The following is a 14,421-nucleotide window of genomic DNA, read 5'->3' on the forward strand; positions in this document are numbered from 1 at the left end:
GCTGACTACGGGCAGTAGGCAGGGGACACCCTGAACTGGTTACCAGCCAATCGCAGGGCACAAGGAGACATACAACATTCACGCACACACTCATACCTACGGACAATTTAGAGTGTTCAATCAGCCTACCATGCATGTTTTTGGGATGTGGGAGGAAACCGGAGTTCCCGGAGGAAACCCAAGCAGGCACGGGGAGAACATGCAAACTCCACACAGGAAGGCCGAAGCCCGGGATTGAACCCTTGATCTTAGAACTCTGAGGCAGATGTGCTAACCACTCAGCCACCGTGCCGCCATTTATTAACATTCATAATTATAAACAAAACGACAAAGTAATTATTAGTAATTAAAAATATAATAACTGCGAACATTTAGGTTTTTTCTTTAAACTGCCAATAATAGTCACTTACTCTCTCAAGGGTTAATGGTCTAGTGTCAACTTTTGAACAGCTGTCCACTGCAGTGACTGCTGTCCTTGAAAGGGTTAAAAAAAAAAACAAAAAAAAAACATACCCATAACCATCATGAGGACAGCCTTTCACCAATCTGGTTTCTTACAAGTGCAATCAGTTGATTGCAGTCAGGTGCTTCTTGTTTCCACTGAAACCTCATTGGTTAAACTGTCTGTGCTGAATCAGTTGGAACAAAGACCAGGACCCACTGCGGCCCTCGAGGACCGATTTGCCCACTCCTGGTATAGCATAATTTTGCAAAGGCATAAGGCACAATGAGTCACGATCCCATTTATAAAACTAGAAACTGCAATTTCTGGAGAAATTACTTCTGGTCTTTGCCGTTTGGATATACAGATCTTACCCCCGCCCAGGGCTATCAATAGAATGGACAAACATGCCCGTCAATGGCATTAAACAAAGTAAAATCCATTAGAAATGAATGGGAAATTTGGACGTCTATGGCCGTCAATGGCAGCACCCTTCAAAAGCGTCATTGGAATCGGGGAAGTTTGGGAGACACGTCCTATTGATATCTGGTCATTTCCTGTTTATTTGGGGAATTTTTTTGTTTTACCAATTGAAAATGAATGGGAAAAAATTTGGACGTCCATGGGCGTCAATGGCATTGAGTTACATAGGCGTCGATAGAATTCAAGTCCATTAGCATCAATAGATTTGACATACATGGCCGTCAATGGCAACAGTGCAATGTAGATTCTATTGGAAATCCCATTGAAAGTGAACGGGACATTACCCATTAAAAATGAATGGGAAAGTTTTTGGCAAATTCCTTGGGAACCGTAATTTTTTTTCCAAATTCTGTACATAATCTTTATGCCCCTCACCATCCCGGAATTTTTGATGTCCAAATTAAGTGATTTGGTCAAAAATTGTAGGACAAGTAGCGTTTTAATTTTTTTTTTAAAAATCGGAAAATCGGCGTTTACGTGAAAACGGAAAAAAATTCTGGGCCGTTTGACAAAAAGCCACAGTCACACGAAAATTCCGGACGTGTCGATACCTGAACGGTGCCGATCGATGCAGCGGTACGGGCTGTGCGGCGCGCCGAAAAAACGCGGAGAATAAGTTGATTAATAAATGATAATAAAGTCGCAGAATAACATGCCAAAAAGGCAAAGACCAGATAAAAACAAAAAAAAACAGGGACAAAACAGGATCAGAAAATGGAGCAAGAAGCCACGAAGGACGTCGCGTTCTTGATGGCGTCATCATTTACCGTCACTTCAGTTTGTCTATTTTTTTAAACAGCGCATGTGTCCGTTCCTTTCGTAACCCACTCGGGACTTTTTTTCTCTTTCGTGAAGTCATCTACCAAAAGGTGGTCAACACTTAGGACGTCACAAAAGATGATCCAATTTCGGCCCCGCTTTGAATCATTTTGGTGCATTATGAAGCTTCGCGGCTTACCTAGCTTAGCCTAGCCTAGCTTAGCCGTTAACAAAGTAAACAAACAAGGTGTTTTTGGATCAACACGTCGCCGAGCAAGCAACGTGCCAAAATGTCAGGTGGGTTAACTTTTTAGTTACTTGTTGAGCAAATACATCCCTATTTTATTTTTCACAGATTCTTTTTTAACTTTATCACTGTGGATGACGACGCAACGTTCAAAATGTATAGACTAGTCTGTATTATCATTATGTCAAGAAACACAACTCAACCGGTGTTGTCAAAATTTGCTCCCTTATAAAATTTTGCTCCCAAAGCTTTTGTGGCGCTGAAAAAGCTCTCTTTTACATTCAGTTGGACTGTCAATGTTATCCAAAGGTGCTAACTAAACTAGATACATCATAAACATACATGTGCAACACGAAAATGGCGTAAATTAATACTTAACGACACGGCGAAGTCATTAACAGTGAGAGCGCGGGGTGCAGTTGCTGTGTGCAGCTAACATGGTAGGATGTGTCTGAGAACTTTTGTACACGTCTTTACATGATCAAAGTTAAATATTCCTTTCTTTAAAGAAAGTTTGTAGTGTTTACTTTGGAATCGTGGCATTCGCGGCCATTTTTAACGTTACGCGCATGCGCAAAACCGCAAGGTAGCAATTTTTGATGGGTTGCAAAATTTGTTAGAAAACCTGTTAAACCGGCTCAAATACGACAGCTGCAACATTAAAATAGTTGCAGGAGGTGTTTAAAAACACGCTTTAAAGTAGCGGTGTGACAATATCTCAACGTGGTGACAGATTGCGATACATTGCATTAAAAGTACGGCTCTCCTCTATCTGATCATGTGATTGCAAATCTGACCTGGTCATGTTTTTCCAGAGGATTGGAATCGGGTAGACAATATTGGGTTTTTAAAATGTATTCATTTAATTTTAAGTATTAACTCATTGGCTGCCATCGGCGGCGGTAGATGTCCAATCAAATTTGACTGGGCATTCCATAAATGCCTCCCAGTCAAAATGTTTTGGATGTCTATCGCCATCAATAGCATTAATGCCATCTGTCATAGGCATTCATTCATATTCAAAACAGCTGTCGTTTCATGATTATGACACTATGACACTCTCATAAGAGGCATTAAAAAAAAAAGTTTAACCCACATGTGTTTGTCTTCTTGTGTTTTGCAGATGTCAGCGAAGCGTATCATCCTGAATGGCAAGAAGTCAAACAGGAGGAGGGGGAAGAGTTCTTGCATATCAAAAAGGAGGAGCAGGAAGAGGCCATCACCCGGTCAACTGGTGTCCCCTTAAAGAGCGAAGATGTCAGCCAAGTGCACTGTCCTGAGCAGCAGCAACCCCCTCTCATCAAAGAGGAACATGAGGAGGATCTCATCAATGTTGGGAGCTCTCACATCGATGCACAGAAGCAACCTTCTTTCCTCAAAAAGGAGAAAGAAGAGCTTTCGTACATTACAAAGAAGAAAGACATCAACGAGTCGAGCGGTGAGCCCTTGAAGAGAGAATATGAAGCTCTTAGTGAGGCTAGCAGACGTGCGGAGCCTCCCAGCGGCATCTCAACCGAAGGCTCGCATGCCAACGGCCTCAGAGCGCCATTGTCAGATTGCGACAACGCCGAATCCCATCTGTTTTACACTGATGATGATGATGATGAACAGTTTGTAGGTCATGAGACAGATCACAGTGGCATCAAACGCTGGAGATGCTCCCAGTGTGGGAAAACCTATGGTAGCAAATCTGGTTTGAAAAGGCATCTGAGGAGCCACACTGGTGAGAAACCTTTTGCCTGCACGGTTTGTGATAAACATTTCTCTCAGAGCGGAGGCTTAATACGTCACATGAGAACACACACTGGTGAGAAACCTTACCCTTGCTCAGTTTGTGGTCAAAGGTTCACTCAGAAGGGAAGCTTAAAAAGTCACGGGAGAACACACACTGGAGAGAAACCTTTTTCCTGTTCGGTTTGCGGCGAAAGATTCACTCATCAACACACCTTGAAGAGTCATTCGAGAACACACACTGGTGAGAAACCTTTCTCTTGTTCAGTTTGCGGCCAAAGATTCACTTGGAGGCAAAACTTAAAAAATCACACAAGAACTCACGCCGGTGAGAAACCGTTTGTCTGCTCATATTGCGGTCAAACATTCACTCGCAAGGAATTCTTAAAATGTCACACACGAATTCACACTGGAGAGAAGCCTTTCTCCTGCATAGATTGTGGTGCAACATTCACTCAGAAGTCAAACTTAAAAAAACACAGGCGAATGCACACTGGCGAAAAACCTCTTTCTTGCTCAATTTGTCATCAAAGATTCACTCTGAAGTGGCAATTAAGAAGACACACCAAAACACATACCGGTGAGAAACCCTTTTCCTGCTCAGTTTGTGGTCGAACATTCTCTGAAAAGGTCAATTTAGCAACACACATGAGAAGACACAGTGGCGAGCAACCTTTCTTTTGCTCAGTTTGTGATCAAAGCTTTTCCTGGAAGTATCAGGTTGAGAGACACGAGTGCGCTGCTGTGAAAAACGCTGACCAGTGATGCTTTTTTCCAGTCCTCCTTCATCAGTTTGTGCTTGCAGGACCATTTTGTGGACTTTCTTCAATTCCTACTAGGGGTGTGACAATATATCAATTATTGGTAAAGAATTAAAATGACATCATCTGGGAGTAAATAACGTGCCGATGCTACGCAATATGTACTTTTCAACATCTAGTTTTCAACCACTGGTGACCCTGGCCAAGATGCCTGCTAGCTAGGCACACAGCCGTTAGAAAAGAAGCACTTGTCGGCCATTCTAAGAGGATGATGGATGTCCACTTGTTTGTTCATTCGCCCCTCCCAGTCGAAATTGATTGGACGTCACTGTCATTGGCCGCCATCGAGTTAATGTAAAATTTAGACTTTTTTTTCTTATATTGGGAATTTTTGGGTGGAATTTTATGACTTTATCGCCATTTTTCCCGATTTCCTTGTCAAAATATATACAAAATTTTCAGGTTAAATTGAAAAAAAAAAGTAAATCAACTTTTAGCATTTAAAAAAATAAAAATAACTTAATAATTAAACATTTTTCTTCCAAAACATCTAGCTTTTTTAATGTTAAATTGAAGGTTTTTTTCCCTAATCATGAAAATATTTTGGTGGACTCTTATGACATTAGTGAGTTTTCTTTTTTGTAAAGATGGCCAAAATTTTCAAGTTAGAATAAATATATAAAAGAAGATATATATAATAGAATATACAGTGGGGAGAACAAGCCACGTGATTGGCACCGAAATAGTTCATCAAAAATAAAAAATGTTTTAAATTTATTTTGTATTGATAATGGTATCAAGTATTTTTTAGGGTATTGATATCGAGATGAAAAAGTTAGTATTGTGACAACAGTAGTAAATTAACAAATTGTTATAAAAAAATTCATGTGAACATGAAAACAGCAAGATTATCAGTACTACACAGTGATGTGAAAAAATTAGGACACCCCATTGAATATTCAGTTCATTATTAAGAAATGTCCACACATCAATGTCTGATCTTGTTTTTCTTTATTTCTTGAAAAGAAAGTGATTTAATTGCAGGTGAACAACAAAAAATAACATAATGTGAGTCATCAAACCAAATATATCAACAAAAATGCATTTTCTAACTGGGCAAAAAGTTAGGACACCTTAAAACCCAATAGCTAGTGTTACCTGCTTTGGCTAAAATAACTTCAGTGAGACGCTTTTTGTAGCCATCTACCAGTCTTTGACATCGGTCTGAAGAAAGTTTGCCCCACTCCTCAACACAGAATATTTTCAGCTGTGAGATGTTTGAGGGGTTTCTTGCATGTACAGCCCGTTTCAAGTACCTCCACAGCATCTCAATTGGATTAAGATCTGGGCTTTGACTCGGCCATTCCGGGACTCTCCATTTATTCCTTTTCAGCCAGTCCTTGGTGGACTTACTGGTATGTTTTGGGTCATTGTCATGTTGCAGGGTCCAGTTTTGCTTCAGCTTGAATTTTTTCACAGATGATCTCACGTTCCTCAAGCACCCTCTGATACATGATAGAATTCTTGGTGGATTCTATGATGGTGAGCTGGCCAGGTCCTGCTGCAATGAAGCATCCCCAAACCATAACACTTCCACCTCCATGCTTCACAGTTTATATGAGGTTCTTTTCCTGGAATGCTGTATTGAGTTTACGCCAAACATGTCCTCTGTTCTGGTATCCAAATAATTCAATTTTAGATTCATCTGTCCAAGGAACATTATTCCACAAGTCCTGGTCTTTGTCTACATTCACTCTGGCAAACTTCAGTCTGGCCTTCATGTTCTTGCAGAGCAAAGGTTACCTCCTTGCACACCTCCCATGAAGGTTAAACTTGTAAAGTCTCTTTCTGATTGTAGAAGCATGTCTTTCAAATCAACAGTAGCAAGAGCCTGCTGTAGGTCCCGTGATGACATTTTAGGGTTTTTGGACACTTCTTTTAGGATCTTGCAGTCTGCTCTTGGGGTGAACTTGCTTGGACGGCCAGACCTAAGCATGTTGGCAGTTGTTTTGAATGTCCTCCACTTGTAGACTATTTTTCGGACAGTGGAATGGCGGATTTTATATTTATTTTGAGATCTTTTGAAATCCAGACTCATAAGCGTCTACAATCTTCTTTCTGAAGGCCTCAGGCAGCTCCTTTGATCTCACCATGGTGTTTTCTCTCACTTCAATAGTCAGGGGCCCATCAAACCAAATGTGAAGTTTAACTAAGGCAAGCCTCTTTCAAAACACTGGGTAATGATGTTCTAATCATGTGCACCTAATGTGATAACCCTGTGTGTGATTTCAGCCATTTTTAATTGGGATTGAATGTGGGGGTGTCCTAATTTATTCCTCAACAGATATTTGAATTTATTTAAAATTACATTTTCCAGAAAGTTATAAAAATCTTTTTTCAGTTTTGATTGTTTAGTTCAATTACTTAAATCTTTCAAGATTGTTAAAATTGATATTAAATATCCATATGACCCAATATGTTAGAAAACATATGCTTCCATAGGGTGTCCTATGTTTTTCACATGATTGTACAAGAAAAATGGTATGAAAACCTAGGTGGGAATATTTTTCAACTGAACAATTGTACAAAAACTACAGATCAACCAGTTTACAAGACAAACACCAAAAATCTATAACTAAATATAAATATATTAAATCAAATATTTACAATGTGACATTACAGTACTGAAACAAAGTGGGTGAATAGAAATATCCTTATTTATGGAAAAAGTTCTGAATGAGCATCAAGTACAGACTTGCATTTGTTTTTATTATATGAAGAGACTTAAAATACATTGCAACTCCAATTTTGGAGTTGAAATTAATGTTTGTGAATATGAAATTGTCCCTTTGATACAGAAAGTTTAATGATTGCAAATATATTTAAAAAATTTTTGGATTACGAAAACCCAAGGGGATTTTTTTATTATTATTTTTTTACACAAACATACAATTACAAAAACAAGATGAAATACATTGAAATAGAATAAAAATTTTGGGGGGTACATATGCACTAAAGCATAATTACAAAAGAGGAGGAAAAAATCAGTACACAGACAACATTTAAGTCTCAAAATGTTTTTTTTTTAAATCGCTTTTCTTTAACAGATTTATTTAACAGGCTTGCGTAAGAGTATCCTTTTGAAAACGTGAAAAAGAGGGTAAATTTGTGAAGTTAGAATTTAGACAACAATATAAGCAGGTTGACGCTAAATTAAGCAATAAAATGTTTTATTATCATATAAAATAATTTTCCCAAATGAACGTTCAAGATCCTGATGCCGCCTGGTGTAAGGAGTACAACTACATTACCCAGCATGCAATGTGATGACACGCAGAGTGACGTCATGTTTTGTTGACAGAAGTTCAGTCTACAGCGCGACTGGCAAGTGAGAAACCGAAAGAGTTCATTAAAAGTCAGCGTGATTACAACGCTTCGTCTTCTTATTAGAATAATATGATAGACAACACAATGCCCAGGGATGACGCGTTCCATGTGACGTTATCAACAATCGCCGTTGCACCTGGACCAGTCCTTTGTTGGAGGCAATTTGGTACTTTCAAAAATCTCTCACATGACGTCATCCATCAAAGGTGGTGTAAACTTAGCACATGGCAAAAGTTCTTCAATTTTGGGTGTGCTGAGAGTCGTTTCGGTGGTCGTTGCAGCTTCGCGACCGATTTATCTTAGCCTAGCCTCTTTTAACCCCAAACGAAGAGAACAAACAAGGCGCCAGGGATCAATACATCGCCGAGCAAGCAGACATTTCAGGTGAGTTTATTTTGGACTCACTTGTCGAGCAAATACAATTTGTCTTTTCCCTGTTTTTTAATCAATCTCCGTGGATGAATTTCCACAACAACAAAAAGGACAGCAGGATTGCAGTGTGCCAAGGCAATCTCAAGCTCGATTACATCCAGAATAAAGGTCAAACGACAACCTCCAGATCAGGATAAGATGTTTCCCTTTAACAACTGAATCTATATTTTGATACGAAACCAGAAAAAAAAAATCAACAGTGGGAGACATATTGCAGTGGAGTCGCTGCCGTTTTGCTGATCAGCATCGTGGGAGATGTAGTGCTTACAAAAGGTGAAAACTATTTCATTTCAATAAACACAGTAATACATAATTAGCTCGATAATTATTCGTGATTAAATGTAAAAAATACATGTTTACCATAAAGAATCGCTGTCAAAGTACATCTGACGACATTTTCCAGAATTAATGTTCATTCACCCCACCCAGTCTAAATGGTCTGGGCGTCTAGCACCGGTGTTCTGACAAAATTTGCAACCCATCAAAAATTGCTACCTTGCGGGTTTTGCGCATGCGCGTAACGTTAAAAATGGCGGCGAATGCGGCGATTCCAAAGTAAACACAACAAACTTTCTTTAAAGAAAGGAATATTTATTTAAGTTTGATCATGTAAAGACATGTACAAAAGTTCTCAGACACATCCTACCATGTTAGCTGCACACAGTAACTGCACTCCGCGCTCTCACTGTTAACAACTTTGCCGCGTCGTTAAGTATTAATTTACGCCATTTTCGTGTTGCACATGTATGTTTATGATGTATCTAGTTTAGTTAGCACTTTGGATAACATTGAGAGTCCAATTGAATGTAAAAGAGGGGTTTTTCAGCGCCACGAAAGCTTTGGGAGCAAAATTTTATAAAGGGAGAAAATTTTGACAGAACACCGTTAATGGCAGTCAATGAGTTAACAAGAAAGTGACCTGAAATGCCCCCTCCCCACTCTTCAAAAATAGCATCCCCTTGCAATTTCTCCTGAAGTAGCATTTTCAAGTTGTTGTCGAGCACAATTCTTTTTTTTTTTTTTGGGGGGGGGGGGGCAGATGAGCTGTTAAATATGTAATATCTACAACAGTAAATGACGTCAACGTCAAGGTTGCAAATTAACAAATGAGATTTGGCTCAAGTTTTGTTGTGGTCTTGTGTCTTGCAGACAACAGCCAAGCGCATCATCCTGAGTGGCACGAGTCCCCTCTCATCAAAATGGAGGGAGAGGAGTCGCCATATGTCACAAAGGAGGAGGAGGTGATGGTACACATGAAAGAGGAAGAACGTTTCATCAAAGTTTGGAAGTCTGACACCGAGGAGCATCTGCAAATCTTATGCATCAAAAAGGAAGAAGAGGATATCACTGAGTCCATTGGTGAGCCCGTGAGTGAAGATGAAGGTCCGAGTGAGTGCAGTGGAGGGCCGGAGCCTCCCAGCGGTAGCTTGACTGAAGGATCGTACGCAGATGGCCTCATAGCACCGCTGTCAGATAGCGACGACGCTACACCACACTTGCCTTCCACAGATGATGATGGAGGTAATAAGATGGGTCAGAGTGAAAACAAACGCTGGAAATGCTGTCAGTGTGGGAAAGATTTTGTCCAAAAGGGTCATTTGAAAAGGCATCTGCAGCTCCACACTGGTGAGAAACCATACTCCTGCCCAGTGTGTGGGAAAAGTTTCACTCAAAAGGGAGATGTGACGAAACACATGAGAGTACACAATGGAAAAAAACCTTTCTCCTGCTCAGAATGTGGCCAAGGATTCACTCAGAGAGGAAATTTAAACACTCACACAAGAATCCACACTGGTGAGAAACCTTTCTCCTGTATCGTTTGTGGCCAGAAGTTCTCTGTAAAGCAGAATTTGAGGATGCACCTGAGAATCCACACTGGCGACAAACCTTTCTCCTGCTCAGTTTGCGGTCAAACGTTCACTCAGAAGGCACAGTTAATGAGTCACATGAAAAGCCACACTGGTGAGAAACCTTTCATCTGTTCAGATTGTGGCCAAAGATTCACTCAGAAGGTGGGCTTAGATGGTCACATGAGAACCCACACTGGTGAGAGACCTTTCTCCTGCTCAGTTTGTAGTCAAAGCTTCGTTTGGAAGTATCAGGTCAAGAGACACGTGTGTCTTGGTATGGAAAGCACTGAACACTGAAGATTTTGGAAAGGGATCCTATTTTTTTTTTTTTAATATATTGTCTGACAGTTTTTCTCAGGAATTTTGGTACAGTTCTCAAATCATCTCAATTTGCATAACAATTTGTGCATTTCTCAAAACAATTAGTATATGTAGCAAAACACCATGGATTACCTGCAAAATCCAGTTCTTGGCTCAAAATCCTTAATCCATCTCTCAAAATTAAATTTCTGTGTCAGTGAACATGTCGGGGCTATCAGAATGATAGTCCTTGTGTCATTGGTTCGAACAAGGCAGTCAAATTGCTTAGTCTTGTTGTCAATATAACTGTAGAGAGATGCTCTGATGCAAAAGATGGCTCAAGTTTTGATGACAATTATTGCCAATTACAAGGTACGCCTTACTGTGTGTGGGGTCGTAGATTGATTGCAACAGAATGGACAAGATTTATTTATCATTTTTACTGTTTATAGCATCTGTTGACAGATCACGTTTTTGAGATACAGAAATGAAAATGACAGCACTATGCAACACGAAGAAACAATAAAAAAATAGAATTGTGATTGGAATTGTTCTCCTTACATTTGGCTGCACTCTTCTACCAGCTTGAGCCATTATAAGGCCATGATTTAAAATATGGTCTACAAGTGTTGCTCTTATCTCATCAGGAATATGCATACTGTATGTCATCTTCCTCCTCTGCCGCACCTCCTAAGTCCTCCGCCTTGTACCTTATTTTCTCTTTGGCTGTTGACACTGTCCAAATTTTTGTCCTTCCATTGTCAAACATTGTAAGGTTGTGTTGTGCCATACACTTCAGGACAGACTTTGAAAATAGTAATGAAAATTTCAAGAACAATGCTTGAGATATTATGACAACATGTTCAGCCATTTTGCATATAAAGACTTATGCAGTGAACTAAAGCCTAAATGTCGTGGGTGAGACTGTTCAGTAAAGACCCGTGATAATACATTTTGAGCAATTTGACATAAGCGACAGACAGGCGCTGCCAGGGATTTTGGGCCCCATGAAAAGATATCACTTTGGGCCCCACCACCAGTGCCGGGACACACACACATTTAGAGTATCAACTATGTAATTTCCTGCATTCTGGTGAATCTTTACACACTAATTTGTGCATTTTATTCATTAAATGAAGATGAAAATATGTATGTAAACATACAACGTATAGAGCAATAATGAATAGACTGATTTCATCTATAAGAAATGTATTGAAGGCCATCTTTTACAATCTAAATATATTTTTATTAGAAATATTCTCAAAGCAAATACCAAAATGAATGACTTAGAATGAATGTTTTGTTTTAACTATACTACAGTATACATTAACCACAATTAAAATAACATCATCTTTAGAAAGATATAACAAACAAAGCGAGCAGCAGATTTTTTGACCTTGTATACAAACTGTACCAAGTGTATTGATCTAATGTAGCCATACATTTAACAGCTGTCACTGCATGATCCATGGTCCCGTGCTTAGCCTTACTTACCAAGAGCCCAGCGCCGAGCTTTCTTGCTTGGAAAGTCACTGATCAAATCGTTAAAGTCTAGCTTCCCTAGCCAACTGACTTTCACTGGACAACATGGCAAGACTAGAATGCCTGTCCTGACACAAAGTGGACCTCAAACAGTTCTTTATGAGTTTTAGCTTACTGAAAGCTCTCTCGCCACCTGCAACCGTTAGAGGGAGTGTGCAAAATATACGTTAAGTCGATGCACACTTCTCCAAAAAAAACTTTGCAACTGCATCTTACAAACTGCATTCAGGAGACCAAAAGAGGACAATTGTTTTAGTATGAAGAGCTTGCTAAGGGTTTGCCTGCTGTACTGATTAAATGTAAGCTAAAAGTGGAGCAAAACACTAGCTAGCAAACAATTACAGTATTTCATTATGGAGTAGGCTTGGCCCCATCTGGAAACTCGCGATCTCCATTATAGGCTACAGCTCCGAAGCGAGGTCCATTGTTAACAAACTAAATTCAATTGATGACAAACTAAATTCAATGAATTTTTGACAAACTGGATTCAAGCCGATTTTAAAAAAAGAAAATTTCCACACCAACTTTCAACATCTGGAGGATACCAAAAAAGCCGTCATTATTTGGAATTCATGTTTTTGAATAGGTGAATGTTTCTCATTGAGGCCAGGAAAATCCCGTATTTCTTACGGAGTGAGCTGGGACTTTGCTTCGGAGCTTTGTAATAGACATCGCTAGGTGCCAGATGGGGCTGGAGTGGGCTAAGATAACAGGTTAATTTTCTGGACTACACTGACACAAGACACCAACCTTCCTTTGTGAAGTACTTTGTTACATCCTGTTGGACTTTTCTACCCCCTCCTGTTTTGCTTTCTTTTCTTTCCTCTTTTGATAACACAATTTTTGTTTTGAAAACATTTCTGAAGTACCGCACACTCCGAGTCATTGACTGGTGTAAATGTGGACCGCTGCTCCCAGTCTGATCGAAGGAAGGGCGAACCAAACCATTTAATGAAAATACAGGGGTTTTGGCTGGCAATACATACAGTGCCCTCTATAATTATTGGCGCCCCTGGTTAAGATGTGTTTTTTAGCTTATAATATATTTTTATTATTATTCAAATAATATGGGACCTTAATGGAAAAAAAGAGAAAAATCCAACCTTCAATACAAGTGCATTTATTCAGTGGGGAAAAATCCCACATAAAGAAATAATTTTTTGACATCAAATAATGTGTGTCACAATTATTAGCACCCCTGGTGTTAATACTTTATACAACCCCCTTTTGCCAACAAAACAAGGTCTGGGGACTGAGATGGCCAAGAGAGGAGCTTGATTTTGTGTCCGGTGAACCAGTTCTGTGTAGATTTGGCCATATGTTTAGGGTCATTGTCTTGCTGAAAGACCCAGTAACGACACAGCTTCAGCTTTCGGGCAGAGGGCAACAGATTTTGATTTAAAATGTCCTGGTATTTCAAAGCATTCATGATGCCATGCACCCTAACAAGGTTCCCAGGGCCTTTGGAAGCGAAACAGCCCCACAGCATCACTGACCAACCCCCATACTTCACAGTGGGTATGAGGTGCTTTTCAGCATGCGCATCTTTCGTGGCACACCAGACCCACTTAGAGTGTTTGATTCCAAAAAGCTCAATCTTGGTCTCATCTGACCAAAGCACACGGTCCCAGTTGAAGCCTGGAACCGTATGCACTTGTATTGAAGGGTGGATTTTTCTCTTTTTTTTCCATTAAGGTCCCATATTATTTGAATAAAAAAAAATATTAGAAGCTAAAAAACACATCTTAACCAGGGGTGCTAATAATTATGGAGGGCACTGTATGCTCTCTGGGTGTTTACTTTTTGTCAAAAACAAAACAAGAAAAAGAAACCCATCGTTTTATTCCTATTAAAATTATGATGACTAATATTTAATTTTGCAAACGAAAACCTAATGTTCAAATTTTCTTTGTGGGCCCCATCAGGGCATGTGACTTTAGAAATCATATTTTTCACCCCTATACGGCATCCCTGGAGACAGATAATGTAGGAAACATCAGAGAATTGTACAGACTCTTTGCATGGCTGTACCTACGAATTTACAAGTTGTTCAAAGAAGCCGGAAATTGCTTTTTTGATGTACACAAGTGACACAATGTTATGAACATTGAGGGAATTTGAATTCTGATGTGAGAAATATACCAAAGTTTCTGAGAAAAACTGTAATATCGTATCATAATAATGTGTGTCAATCTCACAAGTGCATTTCGATTTTTGGGTGGTCAACTCCTCAACATGCTCTTAGGTGGTGGAGAACTGACACTCACACAAGGTTCGTCTGTTGGTCACTTTTTGGAGTACGTTTGCCAGCAAGGGGTGTTCAAAGTTTTCCCGCGGGCTGCTATCAAAAAAAAAAAAGAAAACAAATCAAAGGATACAAGAGACACCAACTTGAAATCCCTCAACTTTCATTTGTTTAACAATGATATTGTCATATCATACAGCAAACAAATCTCAACTTCCTTTTTCTTACGTTTTGTATCCTTC

The 14,421-nt window shown here is 39.5% G+C and overlaps 1 protein-coding gene across 2 annotated transcripts; it reads left to right on the forward strand.

Moving 5' to 3' along the window:
- The first annotated feature begins 1,691 nt into the window (after positions 1-1,691).
- LOC130905914 (zinc finger protein ZFP2-like) lies at positions 1,692-13,675 on the forward strand. 2 transcript variants are annotated; one of them, XM_057819703.1, is made up of 3 exons: positions 1,692-1,981; positions 3,055-3,906; positions 9,392-13,675. In XM_057819703.1, the coding sequence occupies exons 1-3, from the start codon at positions 1,975-1,977 to the stop codon at positions 10,387-10,389; spliced, it is 1,857 nt and encodes a 618-aa protein (XP_057675686.1). In that variant the 5' UTR covers positions 1,692-1,974; the 3' UTR covers positions 10,390-13,675. The 2 variants fall into 2 exon arrangements, with proteins under 2 accessions (XP_057675686.1, XP_057675687.1); XM_057819704.1 differs by having other exon boundaries at positions 3,055-3,654.
- Positions 13,676-14,421: the final 746 nt, after the last annotated feature.

The sequence above is a fragment of the Corythoichthys intestinalis genome, chromosome 17 (assembly GCF_030265065.1).
Source record: "Corythoichthys intestinalis isolate RoL2023-P3 chromosome 17, ASM3026506v1, whole genome shotgun sequence".
In the NCBI taxonomy this organism is placed as follows: Eukaryota; Metazoa; Chordata; class Actinopteri; order Syngnathiformes; family Syngnathidae; genus Corythoichthys; species Corythoichthys intestinalis.

Coding starts and splice junctions, on each gene's coding strand:
- LOC130905914 (XM_057819703.1), top strand. Junction 3,907..9,391: donor TCATTCGAGAACACACACTG/GTGAGAAACCTT, acceptor TGTGTCTTGCAG/ACAACAGCCAAGCGCATCAT.